This window comes from Lepisosteus platostomus, chromosome 6 (genome assembly GCF_059453375.1).
Source record: "Lepisosteus platostomus isolate fLepPlt1 chromosome 6, fLepPlt1.hap1, whole genome shotgun sequence".
NCBI classification, from domain to species: Eukaryota; Metazoa; Chordata; class Actinopteri; order Semionotiformes; family Lepisosteidae; genus Lepisosteus; species Lepisosteus platostomus.
Window position 1 is genome coordinate 3814080 of NC_142616.1, and position 23493 is coordinate 3837572.

At 47.1% G+C, this 23493-nt stretch overlaps 1 protein-coding gene across 1 annotated transcript; it reads right to left on the reverse strand.

Moving 5' to 3' along the window:
* Positions 1-6226: 6226 nt before the first annotated feature.
* On the reverse strand, positions 6227-22795 carry LOC148659649 (E3 ubiquitin-protein ligase TRIM39-like). The gene is made up of 8 exons (XM_088637561.1): positions 22071-22795; positions 19484-19579; positions 19106-19339; positions 18825-18984; positions 18444-18503; positions 12365-12397; positions 10686-10712; positions 6227-7070 (listed from the first exon to the last, which is right to left on the reverse strand). The coding sequence occupies exons 1-8, from the start codon at positions 22659-22661 to the stop codon at positions 6523-6525; spliced, it is 1749 nt and encodes a 582-aa protein (XP_088493687.1). The 5' UTR covers positions 22662-22795; the 3' UTR covers positions 6227-6522.
* Positions 22796-23493: the final 698 nt, after the last annotated feature.

The following is a 23493-nucleotide window of genomic DNA, read 5'->3' on the forward strand; positions in this document are numbered from 1 at the left end:
CCTCATGAACGGAGGCACGTTGGAGAGGGTGATCTTTCGAGCCGGGGCCGCGAGAGGCAGTACCGGGGTGAAGGTGCCGTCCAGGACGACTCCCTTCTCCACCAGGGTGTTTGCCAAATCGGTAGATTGCAGGAAAATGACTATCCCTCCACTCATGCGGGAAGCGGACCTGATGTTCCTGCAGCCCACAACCTCCCCGACCGCAAGAACGCACATCTCCAGCAGACAGAACTCCGCAGGGGAGATTTTCACACCATGGCGTCGAGTTAGTTTCTCAAAGGAGAGGTCTGGAGGATCAGAGCCTCCAGAACCGGCCATGATGAGAAAATAAACCCCGCTTTTCCCCAAAAAAGACAAAAAAACACAAAACCAGTGAAGAAACACCGCCACACGATCAAACCCACCGAAGCTCCGCCCACTCACTCACTCAGTCTCACGAGAAACACACAGAGAGAGATAGAGAGAGAGAGAGAGAGAGAGAGAGAGGGGTTCATACAGACACACTGACTGGACACTCCAGTACATTAACACTGCACTGAGAGAGAGAGAGAGAGAGGGGTTAATACAGACACACTGACTGGACACTCCAGGACATGAACACTGCACTGAGAGAGAGAGGGGTTAATACAGACACACTGGACACTCCAGTACATGAACACTGACCTGAGAGAGAGAGAGGGGTTCATACAGATGGAGTGAGAGAGAACCTTTATTTCTCTGGTTATGATCCTGCGCGTGTTTCTGGTGTGGGTGGCGGGTGGTAATGATTAACAGTAGAGAGAGGCGTGTCTCACTGCGGTGGCACACCTGATGGCAGCCCCCTGTCTGGGCAGCAGCGCGCCGAGAGTACAGACGAACCGCAGACGTGCAGCTCAGCTCCGCCACAGTGAAACAGGACAAGGCAGTTGTCCTGTGGCCTCAACCAGCTTGTGTCTCTTGAAAGCAGGAGATTCATAGTGAGGCTGGAGGTGAGTCTGACAGTAAGAGGCCAGACACACCAGACAGGATTTCACAGCTCCCCTCTGTCTCCCAGTGCAGACATCACACAGCACATCTCCAGGGCCAGCAGGACTGTGAGCAGGAGGAGGGCCACTGAGCCCTGTCTCCTTCAGTTTCTCCACCACTTCAGCCAGGATGGTGTTTCTGTGAAGATCAGGTCTTGGGGTGAAGGTCTGTCTGCACTGGGGGCAGCTGTAGATCCCAGTCTGATCTTCCTGATCCCAGCAGTTCTTAATACAGCCCTTACAGTAACTGTGTCCACAGAGCAGAGTCACTGGATCCTTCAGCAAATCCAGACACACTGAGCAGCTGAACTGGTCCTAAGTAGAAACTGCACAGAGAGGAGCAGTAGAGACGGAGCTGCAGTGAGGCTGTTTCTAGTGAAACGAAACTGATCTCTGAGTTTCACTTCCTGGATCTGCACAGAGCTGCAGGGGTGTGATTATTAGGGGGTGTGGTTGCTAGGGGTGTGATTAGGGTTGTCAGGGGGTGTGGTGAAACAGGACGCGGCACACGCGCTCAAACAGCAGCGAGGGACACGCGTGACGAAACGAGCCGAGAGGAAGTCGAGGAGTCTGGGACTTGTCACCATCCCCACCCCTCCTCTAGGGGGCGCTCCGGTCCTCTCCGATTTCCCCTGGTGACGGGCCCCTGCCCCCAGTCCTGCCCCTCCCGCTGTTCCGGGCTCAGCACTGGGAAGACCCGCCTGCCAGCAGCTCCAGGAGAGCCCCGACGGCACGGCTTCACCCCGACTTCACCCTGACCCCTGACCCGGGGCTCGCAGCGCCTGGTTCGAGTCCCTGTCCCTGCCCCGGATCCCGTTCCGGATCGGAACCCGTCTGTCTCAGATGGACCCCCGGCTCCTGTTTCAATAAGTTTGAAACATTTATTTTCATTCTCTAGGAATCTGAAAAGTGCAAAAGCAAGTGAACGTTTGTTCTATGTAAAAAATAATTTTCTAATATAATTTCCTTCATCACCTCTGGCGGTTAATTGTTTTTTTTCTGATTGTGTCTTTTTCCTCTTGTACTGGTCTCTGCTCCTCTAGTATTAGTTGTATCTGTAAATTCTTTAAACACTGAATCATTTAAAAAAAAACAACGAAACCAGCCCTGCTCAAACTCCTCAACCTCATCATGACAGCTGGATGTTTCCCTGTGGCCTGGAACCAAGGACTGATCACGCCCATCTGTAAGAGTGGAGACAGACTCCATCCCAACAACTACCGGGGCATCTGTGTGAACAGTAACCTGGGGAAGGTATTCTGCAGTATCCTGAACACATGAATACTGGCCTTCCTTACTGAACACAGTGTCCTGAGCAAGAGTCAGATTGGCTTCTTGCCAGATCACCGCACATCTGATCACATTTACACCCTACACACACTGATAGACAAACACGTCCACCAGAAACACAAAGGAAACATTTTGGCTGCTTTGTCGATTTCGAAAAAGCATTTGACTCGATTTGGCGTGAAGGACTCTTTTACAAAGCCCTCCAAAGTGGTGCAGAAGACAAACTCCACAACGTCAATGTGCTCAGAGAACAAATCCCAATCAGATCTTATGATGTTGGCACAGCTTTGCACCACATGCATATTATATTTGGAAGAAAAAAGATAAAATAATAATAGTAATTGCTGACACTTATATAGCGCTTTTCTGGACACTCCACTCAAAGCTCTTTACAGGTCATGGGGATCCCCTCCACCACCACCAGTGTGCAGCCCCACCTGGATGATGCACCAGTACACTCACCACACACCAGCTCTCAGTGGGGAGGAGAGCAGAGGGAAGCCAGTTCAGAGAGGTTGGTTATTAGGAGGCCATGATTGGTAAGGGCCAATAGGAAATTTTGCCAGGACACCCCTACTCTTTTCGAGAAACACCCTGGGATTTTTAATGACCACAGAGAGTCAGGACCTCGTTTTTACGTCACATCCGAAGGACGGCGCCTGTTTTACACTATAGTGTCTCCATCACTATACTGGGGCATCAGGACCCGCACAGAGCGCAGGGAGAGAGCGCCCCCTGCTGGCCCCACTCACACCTCTCCCAGGAGTCTCCCCTCCAGGTACTGGCCAGGCTCCCCCTGCTGGGCTCCAGTGGGCTGGGAGCTGGGAGAGAGCGCCCCCTGCTGGGCTCCAGTGGGCTGCCAGTTGTGAGCTGCAGAGTAACCTGGCTGCTGTCCAGATCAAAACGTGCCAAACCTTTGGAAAGAACTAATAATGCAATTGGAGACTTGTCGATTGAGGTAATACGGCACATCTTGAGAGCTACATAGCTCAGTAGCTACGGCGAGCAATGAAGAGATTCGGAGCACCTAAAAGCTGTTTTTGCAGAGGTACATCCCCTTCCACCCAAACCCACCCGTTTGGACATAACTTCTACAGAGGAGACAGCTCTAAAGTCAGGACTCCGCGACCCGGCAGTGGTGTTTTGTGGCTGTAAGTGACTGAACACGCGGTCTCAGAAGTGGTGAAAAGACCGACCCCCGACTAACGCCAAGCGTCCGCACGTCAGTACAAGACTTGGACTTGCGAAAGCATTTTTTGCTGAGGGACAGAGTCAGAGAATGTGGGGGCAGGAAGGAGGTGATGTGATGGTCAGGGGTGCTGCAGCAGAACCTTGAACTTGAACTTGAACTTTACTGCCATATGTAACCGGTACTGGTCCAATGGAATTCTTACTGACAGGAAGTCTCTCGATTGTAAAACAAGTGTAAAAAACAAAACAAAGTGCAGACAGTGCATCAAGACAATATACAAACAAACAACAGACAATGTGCAAGTAAACATGTAGACAGTTTGAATGTAAACAATACAGACGTGTAAACAATGACTGGAGATGTGCGATAGGTAAGGAATCACAATGAGGTAGATGGTGATGGTGTAGGTGTGGCCCGAGGGGGATGGCTAAATGTGTTCGCCAGTCTCACTGCTTGTGGATAGAAGCTATTGAAGAATCTGGTGGTCAGTGTCCGTATGCTCTTGTATCTCTTGCCTGAGGGCAGTGGGGTGAAGAGCTCATGCCCGGGGTGGTGACTGTCCTCTGTGATGGCCAGAATTCTACCACGGCAGCGGTCCTCATAGAGCTGTTTAATCTCGGTGAGACCGCAGCCGATGATCTTCTGGGCCATATTGACCATTCTCTGCAGTGCCTTTCTTTCTCGCGAAGAGGTGTTGCCATACCACACGGTGATCCCATTGGTGAGGACGCTCTCGATGGTGCAGCGGTAGAAGTTCACCAACACATGTACTGGCATCCCCCATCGCTTGAGGCACCTCAAGAAATAGAGGCGCTGCTGAGCCTTCTTCATGATAGAGTCAGTGTTCACAGTCCAGGTTAGATCTTTAGAGGTGTGAATTCCCAAAAACCTAAAGCTGGCGACTGTTTCCACTTCCGTTCCATCAATACTGAGTGGGCTGTGAGTGTGTGGCCTGTGTCTCCGAAAGTCCACTATTAGCTCTTTCGTTTTCTTTACGTCCAAGTCCAGGTTATTGCTATGACACCACCTAAGCAGCTGTACGACTTCATCCCTGTAAGTGGACTCGTCATCATCACTGATCAGTCCTATTATAGTGGTGTCATCAGCAAACTTAATGATGCGGTTGTTGCTGTGTCTTGCTGTGCAGTCGTGAGTAAATAGGGAGTACAACCTTGGACTCAGACAGCAGCCTTGTGGGGTTCCAGTGCTCAGGGTGAGTGGTGTTGATGTTTTATTGCCTATCCGCACCACCTGTGGTCTCTCGATAAGAAAGTCCAGCAGCCAGTTGCAGACAGAGGTGCACAGACCTAATCCCCTGAGCTTTGTCACCAGTTGACTGGGTATGATGGAATTGAATGCTGAACTGTAGTCCACAAACAGCATTCTCACATACGAGTTCTTAGTGTCCAGGTGTTCCGAGGCTGTATGCAGAGCCAGGGAGACGGCATCATCCACTGATGTGTTGTTCTGGTAGGCGAACTGCAAGGGGTCCAGGGACTCCGTGATGGAGGAGTTGATGTGTGACAACACCAGCTTCTCCAGACATTTCATCACCACAGATGTTAATGGTGGTGATGAAACACCACCAACATTGTTTTTACCACATTGTAGTCATAGAGAAATTTTAGTCAAGCGGTTTAATTTATGTGCATAATAAAATGTATTTCTAAGAAAATATGTAACAACTCTAAGTTCGATTCTCATTTTGTCAACAGTGTTTTCCCGCGGTACAGCGCTGCGTCACGAAGCGAACAAAGTGAAATATTTCAGATGCGGTCGGAGAGGGCGGTACTGAGAGTCCTGAACTGGACGTTTCTCAGGTTGTTCTGAGAGTCTGGACACGGCTAGGATTAAAACAAAAGTTGAACAAGTAACGAATTGTAGCGCGTTTTGTTCCAATACAGAGGAACTAAAATAAGCGAAATGAAATATATTTATTTTTCTGTACATGCCAAAGTTTCAAAAAGAATCCCTCAGATAATGATGTTGAATACACAAACTGCCGAAGCAGTGCAGTCTCTCGTGTTTCAGGTTAGTTTATATATATTAAACACAGCTGAACACAACAGCAGGAATGAGTTTAACTTCACTTCTTACTAGAACAGCAGGTCTGTCGCCATCTTCTAACCCGCTTGCTCTAGGGAGCGTCTCACAATTACCACACTAACCAGCGCACAAGGGAGTGTGTTAAAACTACCTCTCATGACAGTCCCTCTGTGGACAGAGAATCGTCCACACGAAATGTCCAAACGGCAGGACAGAACACAAGACTGACACGGAGCCCAAGTTTCTGTCCGTGAAGGAAAAAACTCGCCGCTGCCAACAAACTTTTGGGCATCATATGAAGGAAAGCGGAGCTTTCACTGGCCCATTACCAAACTTCATTGGGAAATAAAATAAAGAAAAGACTAGAAAGAAGCATCCACTTTTCCCTGGATCACGATCAGAGATCAAATAAAACGTCTCTCACAAACCACCACAGTAAAAATAAACCCCAAACGAACATAAAATACCGAATATAGTCATGTATCCCTGTATTAAAGGGAGCCGGGTATTAGACTGGCTGGAGCTGCTCACAGACACAGCGCTGGTGATAAACTACAACTCCCACAACCACCCTGAGCCACTTCCTGTCTGCGTCACAGTCCCTATTCCTCCAGGCTGTGGTGACGTCACCGGGTCCCTCCCCGATCTGGCAGCTTCACAGGCACCGGCGCGCGCAGGAGAGACTCACACGGGATTTCATTTTTAAAAGTTTATTTTCTCAAAAATTAGAAGAAAAACACAGCAGGGTTTCCAGAGATATTTACAAGTCAGGAGTACAGCTGGCTGGTAGTGAGTTATCTCGCCCTCTCTCGTACATGCTATTTTTCCCCGTTTAAATGTGTTATAGTAAATAAAAAAAAATTAAACACGACACAACATCATCATTTCTACAATTACTACTATATTTCTGACCTCACCTCACTGCCCGTCAGTAAACCAGTCTCCCAGTGTGAGCAGTGGACAGAGAGCTGGGAGAGAGTCTGCCTGTGTTCATGAGTCAGTGACGGGTTTAATCTCCACACTGACAGCAGGCAGCAGCTCAAGGTCTTTATCTGAATCCCCAGTATAGAAGACAGGATAGATCTTCTCACCCTGAGGGAAGACCATGTCAGTGAAAGTGTAGACATGAGCTCTGGACTCCACTGTGTAAAAGGAGACCTTCCTCTCCTCAATATCCACACACACCCCCAGCTTCCTGGGCTGCAGACTGAGGGGGAGAGGGGTCAGAGGGGCAGTGAGAGCAAAGAAATCAGACTGGTAAGAGTACAGACACCAGTAACCCTGCTGGGGAGAGAAGCTGAACCCCCCTTTCCTCTCTGCAGACTCTCTGGTCACTCCTATTCTCCAGCTGTTGTTCACCTCCACCTCCCAGTTGTGTCTCCCTGAGGTGAAGGCCTCCCTGCTCACGACACAGGGCCAGAGATCAAACCTGTGAGGATTGTCAGAGAGACTCTTCCTCTGTCCCAGTCTCACTCTCTTCCCATCCTCAGACAGGCTGAGCCCACAGTGAGCTGTATCAGGGTCCAGAGTCACAGCAGCTGGGGAATAAAACACAAACATCACAACAGGCTCCTGCCGATCACAGTCCAACTCAACTCCATCAGACTGTGAAATGTCTTTGTCCCCAAACACACCGAGAGAGAAACACCAGTCAATTACTAATGACTGCTCTTCCCTTCCAGAGAAACGACATCTTCTTCACTGTTTCACTAGTGTTACACATGGGAGTGATCCCAATATCCTCTAAATACAAACATCAAACACTTGTTTTCACAGCGATGAAACTTTATTTTTTTAAACGACATTATTAATAAACACAGGACCGACCGGACTGCAGGAGAAACTACAGCCCGACCACTCGCTTTCAAACACTTCACAACCCACCACAACGACCTGTATACTGTAAGAAACTGGACAGCCTGTCTGTTAAACCGGTTTATTTCAAATCCCAGTTCAGCAGCTCGTTCATCTTCTCTGAGACCATTTTCCTGACGACGCAGAATAAAAAAGTGCTGAATTCAAAGACTGCGTAATGCTCGTTTTTACAGAAAAAAATATAATGGCAAAAGAAAAGTCTTACTGAAATATAATAAAGCCTTCCCACTTACTTTGAAAATGCGAAGAAATATCAAAAGTGTTCAATTTAAAGCAGAAATAACACATCCAGAAACCCAGAGAGAAAGACGAGAGAAACAGAGGCGCTCATACTGACTTCAGACTGCTCACACTCACTGTCCGCCTCTCTGATAGGGCAAACCAGCTGTCAATCAGTGAGCTCTGACCACTGACAGACGGGGGCGGGGCTAATACATGCCCAGAGCGAATGGGGGTTTTAATCGATTCAAGAAGCTTTATTCGCATGACTAATGAATACTGACTTAATACTCTCCTCATACTTAATACTTCAGGGTAAACTCTTAATACTTAATACTAAGTAAATACTCCCCTTTACCTGTCTGCCTGTCAATCTAGTGAAGATCAAAGATATTCTTATCAGCTCTTATTTTTTGACTCCTGGAGCCTAGAAAGGCTGACACAGTCACCTACATGAATTTATAAAAACACCAGCAGCCATATCACTCTGCAACTCACAACTGGCAGCCCACTGCAGCTCAGCAGGTGTGAGCCTGGTCAGTACCTGGATGGGAGACCTCCTGGAAAAAACTAAGGCTGCTGCTGGAAGAGGTGTGAGTGGGGCCAACAGGGGGTGCTCACCCTGCAGTCTAAGTGGGTCCTAATTCCCCAGTATAGCGATGGGGACATGATACTGTAAACAGGCGCTGTCCTGTGGATGAGACGTAAAACCTAGGTCCTGTGTGGTCATTAAAAATCCCAGGGTGTTTCTTGAAAAGAGTAGAGGTGTAACCCTGGTGTCCTGGCCAAATTTCCCCCTGGCTTATACCCATCATGGCCTCCTAATAACCCCCCTCTCTGAACTGGCCTCATCACTCTGCTCTCCTCCCCACTGAGAGCTGATTTGTGGGGAGTGTTCTGGCGCACTATGGCTGCAGTCGCATCATCCAGGTGGGGCTACACACTGGTGGTGGTGGAGGGGAGTCCCCATTACCTGTAAAGCGCTATATAAGTGTAAGCAATTATTGTTAATACCTGAATTCATTTCTGGGCTCAGAGCGCCTTTATTTCAGTGATGAGAGAGGTCGCCCTCTTCTGGACACTGCAACTCTGAAGCCATCATGACAACATCTTCCACTGATATTTCACACTTATTCTGTGTAGAACAGGACAGTGTCAAACACTGACTTACTCCACAGGAGAGTCTATCAGTCTGGAAACACAGACACCCTCTAGATCACTCCTGTTTGCAACAAGGTCCCCAATATCGCAGGCAAACACCCCAGTACACACTCACTCTGGTGGGACTAGTGAAATAATATTGACACTCCAGTGTCATTTTTAGTGAAACACACCACTGGGGAATTAATTACCCCCTGTACTGAGAGGAGGGCAATTCTCAACTCAAAACTCTACTGCTCCTTCCTTTCACAGTGCTGGCATGAGTAACTGAACTTCTTATTTTGGCAGGAAATACATTATTTATTGTATTACTCTTGGCCTAGGAATAGTCCCTCAATTCAAATTACATATCCCCATCTGTTATAGTAGTTTTTTTCACACATAGATTCTTAGACACACAGTCACTGTGTCACACTAAGGAGATAAAGACCTGTCTGATATGGAAACACAGAAGCTAAATTTACTCCCCCTGCCCTGTGAAGACAAACCCAAATCTGAGGTAAAAACCCCAATCTCTACTGACAGTAGTGATTAATGAGCTGATGTTGAAATGACTGATCTATTCTGAGACAAACACTCCACTGAGTCTCTTACTGAACCCCCATCACTGCAGCCTGTCTCAGTAGAGCTCACAGCTCTCAGGTTTATTCTCCAGATCAATCACAGCCTCAGGGAGGGCAGTGGGAAGGGTCTGATTTCCTAGCGCAGCACAGTGGGAAAAAGACAAAGTGTAGCTACAGTTTCCCTGGAAAAGCAATGCAAAAATGGGAAGAAACACCAAACAAGATGAATAAGGCCACAAACTGTACAAAAAGAAAACAATCCTTACCATGGAGAAAAACACAAAAATAATCCTTATATTGCAAAAAAAAACCTCACCCTACTTCCAAGGATTTAGCAACAGCTTTAAAGCCCTTTAAGAGAAATAGTGCTTCTCTTGTGCCTTCAGACAAGCCTGACCAGACCTGCCTTCACTCCCCTTTTATACACTGCACGGTCATGTACCCTAGGATTTGGACAGCTGACTGTTCCTGGCTCTGCTCCTGATTCCTCCTGATTGTTACGCTGATTCCACTCGCGCCGCTCTTCCTTCTCACATTCCCACGCGCACACCCTGTAAAACAAGCTCACGCCGCAAGTAACGCCAATCACCTTTCTCTCCCGTCTCTATTTTAGTTCTCCTTTTTCCTCACTTCCCCGCTCACTATTGTGGATTCTCTTCGAGCTCCCTAGTGCGCGGTTACCTTTTGCTTCTCTCCGGTTTTCGATCTCCTAGTCTGCCTCTCGTTTTCGGTTTCGCCTTGTGATCTGGATTGCTGCTTCCTCGTTTTTGATCTTCTCGCCTGCTTCCTGGATTCGATTTTGCCTAGTGTTTTTTGGATTGTTGCTTCCTGCTTGTCTCTCTGTGTGCCGACCTACTCACCTGCCTCCTGGTTTTCGTTTTTGCCTAGCATATCTGCTTAGTGTCATTCTCTTGTCTTGAGTCCTGCATAGGATCCTATTGCCCAAGCAGCCCTATCTTACACTGATATTTCACATTTATTCTCAAAATCCAGGGTCACAGGCTCTGCAAAATTCAGCCTGAAGACCCTCACGAAGGAGTGACACTGACAAAGGAGTGAGCAGAGCTCACAGGACATGGCCTTTGGGTAGAACGAGTTTTGGAACACCTTCAGCCCCTCTGGAAGAACTTTCTGCTGGCCACTAGATGAAGATCTCTTAAGGATCCCAATAGGATTTCATGTACTACATTACAGACATGACACTGAAATACATCTTCTATTTACCTAACAGGAACAACCAATTAACACTAAAGAGATCGTCTGAGAGTGTATTCAATAACCTCTGACACGAGGGCTTAAAACAGCCCCTGTGTCATCAAGAGGAGACAGACCTACCTGCAGCACTGCAGATCCACTGCCATTCTGAAACACAGAGATACAGACACTGTTAATCACAGACACACACTGGAGCACAGAGATACAGACACTGTTAATCACAGTCACACACTGGAACACAGAGATACAGACACTGTTAATCACAGTCACACACTGGAACACAGAGATACAGACACTGTTAATCACAGACACACACTGGAGCACAGAGATACAGACACTGTTATTCACAGTCACACACTTCAACAGAGAGATACAGACACTGTTAATCAGCCACACACTGGAACACAGAGATACAGACACTGTTAATCACAGTCACACACTGGAGTACAGAGATACAGACACTGTTAATCACAGACACACACTGGAACACAGAGATACAGACACTGTTAATCACAGCCACACACTGGAACACAGAGATACAGACACTGTTAATCACAGACACACACTGGAGCACAGAGATACAGACACTGTTATTCACAGTCACACACTTCAACAGAGAGATACAGACACTGTTAATCAGCCACACACTGGAACACAGAGATACAGACACTGTGAATCACAGTCACACACTGGACCACAGAGATACAGACACTGTGAATCACAGTCACACACTGGAGCACAGAGATACAGACACTGTTATTCACAGTCACACACTTCAACAGAGAGATACAGACACTGTTAATCAGCCACACACTGGAACACAGAGATACAGACACTGTTAATCACAGTCACACACTGGAGTACAGAGATACAGACACTGTTAATCACAGACACACACTGGAACACAGAGATACAGACACTGTTAATCACAGCCACACACTGGAACACAGAGATACAGACACTGTTAATCACAGACACACACTGGAGCACAGAGATACAGACACTGTTATTCACAGTCACACACTTCAACAGAGAGATACAGACACTGTTAATCAGCCACACACTGGAACACAGAGATACAGACACTGTGAATCACAGTCACACACTGGACCACAGAGATACAGACACTGTGAATCACAGTCACACACTGGAACACAGAGATACAGACACTGTTAATCACAGACACACACTGGAACACAGAGATACAGACACTGTTAATCACAGTCACACACTGGAACACAGAGATACAGACACTGTTAATCACAGTCACATAGAGGAACACAGAGATACAGACACTGTTAATCACAGACACACACTGGAACACAGAGATACAGACACTGTTAAGCACATTCACACACTGGAACACAGAGATACAGACACTGTTAATCACAGACACACACTGGAACACAGAGATACAGACACTGTTAATCACAGACACACACTGGAACACAGAGATACAGACACTGTTAATCACAGACACACACTGGAGCACAGAGATACAGACACTGTTAATCACAGACACACACTGGAACACAGAGATACAGACACTGTTAATCACAGACACACACTGGAGCACAGAGATACAGACACTGTGAATCACAGTCACACACTGGACCACAGAGACACAGACACTGTTAATCACAGACACACACTGGACCACAGAGATACAGACACTGTTAATCACAGACACACACTGGACCACAGAGATACAGACACTGTTAATCACAGTCTCACACTGGTAATAAGATGTCAGTACAGTCAGTGCTGTCAGATAGCAGAGTTTTACACAGTGTACATACGTGATTTAGGGATAGGAGCTCGCTTCACAGCATCTACAGAAAGAGAGAGTAGATCTTTATTGTATTAAAGACCTTTATTGCTTCTTACCTGTTATTATAGCAGAGTTTATCCTACAGTCTGCAGTCAGTTCAGTTCATTTCAGGATCCCCAGTCTCCACTGCAGTGTGGATCAGAGTGTCAGTGAGTGTGAGCAGCAGTGGCTGTAAGACTGGAGTCTCACTCAATAAGACTGAGCAGCACAAGGCAATAAGACACACAGACACATCACAGGACACCCTGGAGTCTAGTGCTTGAGCCATTGAGAGACATAAGAAATAAACACAGTCTGCTGTTAACAACAGTGAGGAATATTTCAAATTTAAAGACCAATCATTGATACTGAAAACTGTTCCTTGTTCAGTCAGATGAGTGAAAGTGTTGGCAATTCTCACACAGCCTGAGTGACCCGTCCCCACAGTGACCAGTATCACTGCCTGAGATACAGTGATGTCCTGCTCACTGGTCACACTGCCTGATCTCTGGACATCAGCTGGACAGTGAGAGATGACCAGTTACACTCGATGGTGAGCACATCTCCACACCAGGCCTGATCCAGGAAGACTGACACACAGATAGTGCGCTCCTGTGTTTTTGTGTATGGCTCATGCATTCTTCAAGACATCTCAGACAACCTCATCCATCGTACACATGTGTAGAATATAAATAAATGATATATAATATCTTACAAAAAATGGTAATTGTACCTAATTTTAATACATTAAAATATCTGCTATCCCAAACACAGAATATTTCAGAAAAACCTGAATGTAAAACAAGATGCAAGCTATTATTTATGAAGAGAAAAATGTCCTTTAAGGAAAGTGAATAGGTTTATGGTGTGGGAAATATGTCAAATATTTCAAACATAATCTTCTACTTATTTGTGTAGAGTGGGAGAGCTGTATAAGCTGTTGCAGGTTGCAAAAGAAAAAGAAGAAGCTAATTCTATGCTGCAAAGTAATGTAAGACAGAAAAATATGCAACATTTCTCCTTTGAAGTCTTCATGCAGTAGAATTAAACCTCATTTGTTACTTCCAGTATTCCGTTTCCTTGTTCATTTTTTAATAGAATCTCTTCCATTGTGTTTTTAAACAGGTTTTTGCTCCCCTTTCTTTTTAAACCTCTCTCACACTCACTCTGGTGGGACTAGTGAAATAATATTGACACTCCAGTGTCATTCTTAGTGAAACACACCACTGGGTCTCCTAATGACCAGGACCATGTGAGAACACCAGCTGGGCTGAAGAGAAAGACGCCAAACTTATTACCCCTGGCCAGTAAGAGGAGCCCTACAGTCCCAGTAAATACCCCTCTTAAACTAACCATGAGCACCTGACTCTGACATGTCTGAGCTGCTCTGAGGAAAACAGGCTGTACTGTGACCCCAAGCTTCTCTCTGTCTGTGTGTCTGTGTCTCATGGAGAGCAAGCTGGGGTCCTGTATGTGAAAAGATGAATTCCTAATCCAAGAGATTGTATATGGCAAATAAAGAGATCTTGATCTTAAACGTGTGTCATTTTTACCATTTCTGTGACAAGTAGAATTGACACAGCTTTCCAAACATCTGTTCTTCTTGATGTGAAACTGCAGAAACATGTCCTGTACAGAGTGTTTGCTCACTCTTTCAACACTGAACAGAATACATTTACGATGACTTATACCTGCTGTTGGCTTCCTGTTACTGTTGGTCCCAGTAAACAGCAAGCCAGCAATGAACAAACTGTGTAACGGGTTGTGTGTCGTCCTGAATTCTTTTTCTTTTTGTCTGTCATTCCCCTATCTCTTCGCAGTCATCTGCGCAAAATACACAGAAATACTGTTTCTTCCCCCTTCAACTTATACCTCTCCTGCATTTTACTGTGTAATTCCCAATTCAAGTGTATTTGATTTCTGCAGACTGTAGTCTAAAAGCGTTTGAGGTTTTTGTGCTTAAAGATTTAGTGACTGACCAACAATAACCTAAGACATTCTTATTTTGGCAGGATATCAAGAACAAATGATGTTGGGTTTTCCTATCGCTCTGTTTGTTCAGACAGATCAAGTCTTGACTCTTTCTTCCTGCTGACCCATCAGCCTGGTTGACATGTGAAGAGAAGCAGCCATTTCTCAGACAAGAGAGAGGCCTACAGGCCCCAGAGGAGCCCCTGTACCAGAGTCCCACTGCTGCCTCTCACAAGAGGCTGTGTGTCTGTGAAGCTGCAGGGGAAGAGCACTGTCATCATACCATCATTATTGTGAGACTGGCTCTTGTCATGATATTAGTTCCCCCTCCTTAAGGGTGCTCCAGCCCTTTCACGTAAGACTTCATTCTCTGCACCTGTTTCCCATTCCCTGCCCACCTTAAAAGCCAGGCGCTGACGCTCTTCCGGGCTCTGCATCTGATTTCCATATCGTGCGAGTCCGGGATCAGGAAGCGCCTGGTCCCGTTAAGGTTTTAACCTCTGTTCCCGTTCCCGTTCCCGTTCCTGTTCCCCGTCCGCCGGTTCCGACCCGGCCTTCGTGGTTTTTAATCCCTTCTTCTGATGGATCTTCTGGTTTTGGATTTACCCTTGTGTTTTGGATATTCCCAAAGGACTACTCTCTCGGATTGTTCGCCTCGGCCACACCTCCCAGCGCACCTTGGACACGCCCCCCTGTCTTCTGCCCCGTATTCCTGCATGACGTTTCCCTAGTGTTCCCCCACTCCGTCGGACTGTGTCGTCCGCATAGGGTCCGGAAAGAACTGTTCGTTACACTCTGCTCCTGAATATTCCAGTTATTCACAAATCCAGGGTCTCAGACTCTGACACATTCTGACAGATGGAGAATGGCAAAGGGCTGTGGCAAGACGGACTTCCCAAGGAATTCTACACCTGCTTCTGGGACACCCCAGTGGCAGACCTGGTGGAGGTGGAACAAGAGCTGTTCCATCAGCAAAAAGCTTGGACACAGGATGAGGGAAGGTGTCATCTCTCAGCACTTCACGAGGGGTTCAAAAGATGCTCTGCATGGACATGAAGATCGTGTCCAAGCTACTGGCCATTAGATTGAGGACCACCCTGCCCCACTTCATCAACAGCCACCAGATATGTGGGGTGGGAGGGTGATAAGTCAGCTGGAACCTCCAGCTCACCAGAGATGCCATCACCTGGGCCGAGGACCAGAACGTGCCCAAGATGGTGGTGATCCTGGACCAGGAGAAAGCCTTCGACACTGTAAACCACAGCTATCTGTTCAGAGGGCTGGAGCACTTCAGATTCTGAGAAGGTTTCAGCTGCTGGACAGAGATACTGTACTCTGAAGTAAGCAGTAGGGTCAACATGAACAGACATCTTTGGGATTTAATCCCCCAGGAATCTGGAGTAGGACAAGGGTGTCCTCTTTCACCTCTTCTCTATGTTCTCATTACAGAGCTGTAGGCAGAGGCACAGGGGAAGTCCTCAAGATCTCCCAGTACACATGACGCTGTTCCTGATTTCAGACAGGGGGTTGCAGAGTGGGCTGCAGGTTAGGGAGAAGAACTGCAGAGCCTCAGACTTGAGGCTGAAAAACTGAAGGAGCAAGGGCAAGCTCTTTGGACCCTGGAGGGACAGGAACATGCCGCCAGAAGGTCTCAAGCTTTGCATGGAGCCCCTAATGATACTGGTGGTTTCATTCCAGAGCCAGGACAACAAGAACATAAACTGGACAGAGAGGACCGTCAAGGTCAACGTGTAACTGGGCCTGTGGAAGACTCGCACGCTGACTCTCATGGGGAAAGTGATGGTGCTGAAGGCAGACACCCTGCTGGCTTTAGCTGACCTGGTCGTGGTGTACCCTCTGTCAGCCAGACTCAGACAAGCGCTGCAAGGGATGGTGGAACAGGTACGAGTACATCACAAGGAACCAGATGTGCCAGACAGTGGGGAAGGGGGAGAGATGTGCCGAATTCCCCCTGAAACTCCACTGCATCTTCTTCTGCAACCTCTGTCACTAGGGGCTGGACCCCATCAGTCACAATTCTCAGTACTTTGTCAGGCTGTGGTTCTCCCTCCCAATGAAGCATCTGATCTGGTGTCAAACACTAGTCCTAAAGCAGAAAACTGACCGAAGACCTACTAGGAGGTATGAGGCCATGAGACAGCCAGAGCTCTGTACCAACAAAAGTAACTATACAAGGAAGAGAAAGGAGGAACTAGTCACCAGGGAGAGACAGATGATCCTACAGGTCACCGGGGAGGGGCTGACGATCCCATGGGAGACCTCAGTAAAGACTCAACCCAGAGGACTAGACAACAAGCTGAAGGCCCTCAGCTGGATGACTGTGCACCAGAGCTGGTGACCAGAGAGGTGTCATGCCCTCTGCAGCCAAAGGGTGCTCCTACTCTGTCCTGTCCCCAGTTCCTTGTGCTTTGCTGTCCTTCCGGTGTCTCTGTCTCTGGGGATATACAGTATATGTCCAGGTCTCTCATTCCCCTTCGCTCATCATTGACGTTCGGATGTCCTGAGACCCGCCCAGCACCAGGTCGCCCCACGTCTGCTGCCTGAGGACATTGGTTTCTATACGACTCCTGAACAGCTGAGCCCAGGCTAACCCCTGTTCCACCACAACGCATAGGGTCTTTTTCACTCTCCTGCCTCTCCACGATTTGTCCCTTCCGACATCTGTGACAGAATGCTGAGCCTCCTACTGACCCTGAGAGCGGCGCTTTTTTGTTTTTCCACAGTTTTTTTCCTCTGGGCTTTTTTTTTCTCTCAGCTCTCCTATTCTAATCGCGAGATTCTTTTTCCGACTCCTGTGCCTGTGAGCAGGCCGTGTGCCTGGCTTTCCTCGGGTTGTCCACTCCGATATCAGTGATAGAATGTTGAATGTGCCTATTGCCCAGTCTGCTGTAATTTTCCTGGGTTTTTGTCCTTTTGTTTGTTTCTGCCTGGTGTTTTGCTTTTTTCACTTCCTGGTTTCCCCTTCTCTCTGGTCCCCCTGTCCCCTGTGTTGTAGAACTCTTGGTTCCGATCTGTTTATTGTGGTTTGTTACCCTGGTCTCCCAGGTTTATTTCTGTCGTTGTTTGTGCTTGTTTACTTGTCTTTTTTTTGTTTTATGTCTCCGGAGCACTACCCCAGCCCCCCCTTCCGCTACCCAATAAAGGTTTCTACCCTGGAGGAGGGGTAGCTCTCAGCCGTGGACTCCCGGAGGTTTCCTTTCAGTTAAATGAGGTTTTACCTCCCCCCAGTGCTGTGCAGCTCGCTTATTTGTATGGGCGTCAGGAGCCGCCCATGAAGGGGAGGGGGTACTGTCATGGCCTCTGCAGCCAGAGGGAGCTCCTACTCTGTCCTTTCCCTAGTTTCCTGTGCTTTGCTGTCCTTCCGGTGTCTCTCTCTCTGGGGATATATATTTCCGGGTCTCTTATTCCCCTTGGCTCAGGATTGACGTTCGGATGTCCTGAGACCCGCCTAGCACCAGGTCGCCCCACGTCCGCTGCCTGAGAGCATTGGTTTCTATATGTCTCCTGAACTGCTGAACTGTTTCATCAGAGCAAAAGAGCACTGGACAGTACTGAGGGCTGAAGAAATCCCAGATAAACTGTTCCTTGGTACTCCTGTTGAAAAATGGACAATCACAGTTTCAGAGCCAGGACTGTAGCCAGTGATAACACCCAGGAGGCTTGGAGGGGCTCTTATTGTGTGAACCAGCCTCACTGACGACTTGCAAAATAGAATGATTGATAATGGACAATCACTCTTTTTGAGACGATTTAAATTCTGTAGAAGAGTTGTTGTCAGAATTGTATTCTCTGTAAGCACTGTGCGCTGCACATTGTTGTAATAAAGTGCATTTTCTTAAATAAACTACACCCACTGGAACTTCTGTGTCCATCTGTGTGTTTGACACAGTGTGTCTCTGATCCACACAGAGTGACTGTCTGCAAGCTTGATTTTCTGAATTCAGACGTGTATCAGCATGTATCAGAGTGTGAATCAGTGTGTGTGTCAGAGTGTGTATCAGTTTCTGTATCACTGTTCCTGCTGTGTGTTTGAGCTCCAGGTATATTTCAGAGGGGAACTGTTGTGAAAGACTCACAGTGTAAAAGCTCTGCTCTGGACCCGGGCTCTGGAGTCAGCAGACTGTAGACTTCAGTCACTGGGGAGACACACAGAGAAATGTCTCATCAGGGCTGCAGTAACAGAGTAACAGGAATAACATGTTCTACTGGACTGGGACTGTAGCCCCTATTAAAACGTTCCTGTTAAACTATATACAGCACAATATAACAACACACTTACTGTCATAAAGATTTGTGAGACTGGAGATTTTAAGACATTTCACCTAGAATTTGAATCATTGACTGATAAGCTGCTCTGATAAATACAGTCACTGCACAAAAAATTCATTGACAATATAAGAGAAAAACAGGAAATATATAAGCTGTCCAGAAAGACATCAGTGTGTTTCTCTACTAACCTTTAATGGAAATCTTTCTTGATTCCTTCTTGCAGAGATCCTCCAGTCGCTCTTTCAGTCCAGAGACAGCTCTCCTCACTGCCTCAGGAGAGAAGTGTGGACTGACAGGGATGCTGGGTGAGTCTCCAGCTCCAGGGGGGACACATACAGACTGGAAATTCTGCAGCAGAAAATTGAGAGTTTCCAATCAAACACAGCACACATTCCTGGGGAGAAGCCAGGAGCAGCTCTGTGTGAGAGACACCCTTCTGTACTGCAGAGTCACAGAGCAGTGATGTTACCTGGAGGAAATGTATGTGATCCTCTGTGTGTGAGAGCTGGTTCAGCTCAGTGTCTCTCCTCTTCAGCTCAGTGATCTCCTTCTCCAGTCGCTCTAGAAGTCCTTCAGCCTGACTCACTGCAGCCCTCTCTTGAGCTCTGATCAGCTGTGTGACCTCAGAGCGTGTTCTCTCAATGGAGCGGATCAGCTCACTAAAGATCCTGTCAGTGTCCTGTACTGCTGTGCCTGCAGAGCTCTGAGGGAGGAGACACACAGTGGATTATAACACAGGAAAACACTCAAACTACATTATGCTGTATGCTCTGTTTCCAAAGGGTACTGTCCAGTGTCCAGCTGTGCAATGTGTGTCTGTGTGTCCACTCATCTGGTGAATACCCACTCTGAGTGAATCCACAGCCTGTCTCAGCTTATGCAGCTCCTTCTCTCTCTCCTGGAGTCTCTGCTGGGTTTGTGTCTGTGTCTCCCCCAGCTGCTTCTGTGGAGAAACAGAGACACTCAGGACATTTCTGCTGTAAGAGAATCACATCACAGAGACACCCCTTAGAGTCACCCTGGGAAACCCACACTCTGTATCCCTGATGTCTTATCCACACGAGATGTGTTTCCTGGTCCTGTCTGACATGCTCCTGTTTCATGTCTAATCAACACTGGCAGCGTGTGCAGCGCAGCAGACACCTGACACCTGGGTCTGCACATCTGTATGTGAGGTGAAATGTAAAAAGAAGACAATTGTGTTTCAAATGATATATAAAACATCATCTAGAGATAGTTCAGGTGGGGAGCTGCGTCAGCATGCGTAGGCTGCAAAGGAACAAGCAATAGGTTTATTCCATACTGAAAAAAAGAAGAAAGAAAACACAACGTTTCGGCCGTGGAGCCTTCTCACACCTGAAGAAAAATAAACCTATTACTTGTTCTTTCATAATCTAGAGATTTCAGATTTCATTCATCTCAATATACACTAGTGTCCTGACTGCTCTCGGCATCTCAAAACAGAGGACTACAGCAGTGCTGATGAGCCTTGTTGCCACTAGTTTCTCTGAGTGGTCAGAGGAGACCCTGTGGCTGACGTGCTTGACCGCTGGATGAGGTTCTGGACCAGGCAGACCCTGTGTCCGACCACATCTCACATCCTGTCTGCTTCTGGGAAAATTCAGATCATTTCAGAGGACAAAAGGAAACATGTTCTGTGTCAGATTGACTCCAGCAGAGCCCAGCGTGAGTCTTATATTTAATAAAGCAGGTGAAGGTATTATACCACAGTTAACTGGTTTATGTGTCTGAGATCCACCACCTGCCTATTAGATCCCCTTCCCAGGACTTTATTTCAATCCTGTTTCTCTGCTTTCTGCCCCATAGTCCTCAGTATAATAAATGAATCCTTGAGCACTGATGTGGTACCAGTGGCTTCACAGCTGCTGCTGTTACCCCTGTGTGAGAAAGAGAATCATGGCTCTGGACAGCCTGAACAACTTTCACCCTCTCTCCAACTTTCATACCTTTTCATTACCTTTTCATGCAGAAAGTTTACAGTGTGCTGTTAGACTTCAGTTAAATAATCCTCTTTGAACTCCAATATGGTTTCAGACAACTTCACAGCACAGAAAGTGCCCTGGTCAAAGTCACTAACGATCTTCTAACGGCTTCTGATTCTCGTTCTCTTTCAGTCCTCATTCTTACTGAGCTCAGTGCTGCTTTCGACACTGTCAGCCATGACCTCTCACTTTCTTATCTTGAGACGGTGTTTGGAGTTTCTGACACTGCTCTTCAATGGTTCCAGTCTTACCTCACTGATCACTTTCACTTTGTCTATCTTGGTGATTGTAGCTCTGAAATTGGACTCATTAAGTCTGGTCTTCCTCAGGGGTTGACACTGGGCCCCTACCCTTCAGCATGTATGAGTTCTGATGATACTCAAATCTACAGTACAGTATATCCATACTAAACTGACACTGACATGTCTCTTCTCTAATATCTTCTCTGAAATAAACACATGGATGACTCACAATTTCCTTCATTTAAACTGCGACAAGACAGAAGTCATGCTTCTTGGCACAACAATGCAGTATCCTTATCTGTGGATGACACTGTACTGGAGTCACAGTCACAATTGAAGAACTTGGGGGTGATATCTGATCCAGGATGACATATTCAACAAATTATCAAAACATCATTCTTCCACCTCAGAAATACTGCCAGGCTGCGTCCTATGTTATATCTAATTGTTGCTGAAAAGCTGGTCAACTCTTTCATCTTTATGGGTATCATAGAGTCACCTTCCCTGAGCTCTTTCAAATCCAGACTCAAAATCTTCTGTTTCAGAAGGGTTTTAAAGTAACTGGGTCTGTTTCTGCTTCTTTGCTTTTATACTGTTTTCCAAAACCCCCTTCTACCTTCTACCTTTTGTGTTCTGTAAAGTGCTTTGAGAAGCCATTTTAAATCTATCATATAAAAATAGAGTTTATTATTATAAATAATAATACTATTGTGCTGAAATTAAAGCAAAACCTAATTAATGAGGGTGCAGACTCCTCTAGAGGGGTTGAGTGTGTTGTGCATTAATGAGGGTGCAATCTGTTCTAGAGGTGTTGAGTATGCTGTGCATTAATGAGGGTGCAGTCTGTTCTAGAGGTGTTGAGTGTGCTGTGCATTAATGTGGGTGCAGTCTGTTCTAGAGGTGTTGAGTGTGCTGTGAAGTTGTACGGTGCTACATGAGGACAGTAAAGAGGGAAACAGTGAAGGAGAGGAGGAGGAGATAATGAGCAACAGACAGAAGAACAGGAGACACTTCAGAGACACAACCAGTGTGGGTCACAGCTGAGTACATGAGCAGGACTCAACAGTGGAGATCCAGCATTACAGATACAGTAAATACAGTCCAGAGATCACTTAAAGCCCCCAAATATCCTAAATATCCTTTTTACATTTTGTACTAGACACTTTATGAACAGACACAAAGTCCTCACCTGTTTCTCAGTCCTTCCTGCTGCAGCTGAGACAGTATCATGGCCTCTGTGTTCATCCATTACACAAAGATAACAAACACACTTCTCATCAGTATGGCAATAGAACTCCAGCAGTTTGTCATGAGTGGAGCAGATTTTCTCCTGCAGTTGTCCTGTGGCATCAGCCAGCTCCTGTCTGTGTCCAGGGTGGAGCTCATTGTGTAGATTGAGGTGAGTCTGACAGTAAGAGGCCAGACACACCAGACAGGATTTCACAGCTCCCCTCTGTCTCCCAGTGCAGACATCACACAGCACATCTCCAGGGCCAGCAGGACTGTGAGCAGGAGGAGGGCCACTGAGCCCTGTCTCCTTCAGTTTCTCCACCACTTCAGCCAGGATGGTGTTTCTGTGAAGATCAGGTCTTGGAGTGAAGGTCTGTCTGCACTGGGGGCAGCTGTAGATCCCAGTCTGATCTTCCTGATCCCAGCAGTTCTTAATACAGCCCATACAGTAACTGTGTCCACAGAGCAGAGCCACTGGATCCTTCAGCAAATCCAGACACACTGAACAGCTGAACTGGTCCTGAGAAACTGAAATACTGCCTTCTGCCATTTTTCTGACAAGTAGAAACTGCACAGAGAGGAGCAGTAGAGAAGGAGCTGCAGTGAGGCTGTTTCTAGTGAAACAAAATTGATCTCTGAGTTTCACTTCCTGGATCTGCACAGAGCTGCAGGGGTGTGATTATTAGGGGATGTGGTTGTTAGGGGTGTGATTAGGGTTGTCAGGGGGAGTGGTTTAGAACTGCAGTTATGAAACGGCTTTGGTGGTTGTTGTTTGGGGAAGATGTGGGGTTGTAAGAGAAGTGAATTTCTGTGTAATTTTTGACTCAGCCTGACAGAAAGAAGTTTTTTTAATAAACGTTGATGTCAGTAGCTGCTCAGGTGAAGTCAATCCAGTTGTTTGTGTTCCCAATAATCAAAACAATAAAATACTAACTCACTCACACAGCATGAGAAGATCACAGCATGATGGTGACAGACAAGAGGAGGCCAGCTGGCCCATCCAGCTGTTTAATCGTTGGGAGTTATTTAGCTCCAGGATCTCCCTCCAGCTGTGTTTGACAGAGGGTTGTCACAGCTCCACATGGTGCAGAGGATTTCACTGTCCGGGTGTAAGCTCTTACTGCGAGCAGTCCAGCCTGCTGTGTCTCTCTCTCCAGGCCAGTGAGCCCAGCCTGCTGTCTGGCTCTGCCCTGCAGCGTGTGGGCCAGCAGGGTACGTCCAGGGCTTCGTGCTTCACCTGCGCAGTGACCCCCCTGTGAGCCGTACAGACCTGCGGAGAGCTGCAGAGCATCACGAGCTCATCTCTCCCCCGAGAGACGCTAGAGGAGCAGATGGACAGGGCAGTGTCATGTGGGTGTGATTGTGATCTCCATCCACCCAGC

Coding starts and splice junctions, on each gene's coding strand:
- LOC148659649 (XM_088637561.1), bottom strand. CDS start 22,661: ATGGCAGAAGGCAGTATTTCAGTTTCTCAGGACCAGTTCAGCTGTTCA. Junction 18,985..19,105: donor ATCACATACATTTCCTCCAG/GTAACATCACTG, acceptor TTTCTGCTGCAG/AATTTCCAGTCTGTATGTGT. Junction 10,713..12,364: donor AGCTCCTATCCCTAAATCAC/GTATGTACACTG, acceptor TCTGTGTTTCAG/AATGGCAGTGGATCTGCAGT.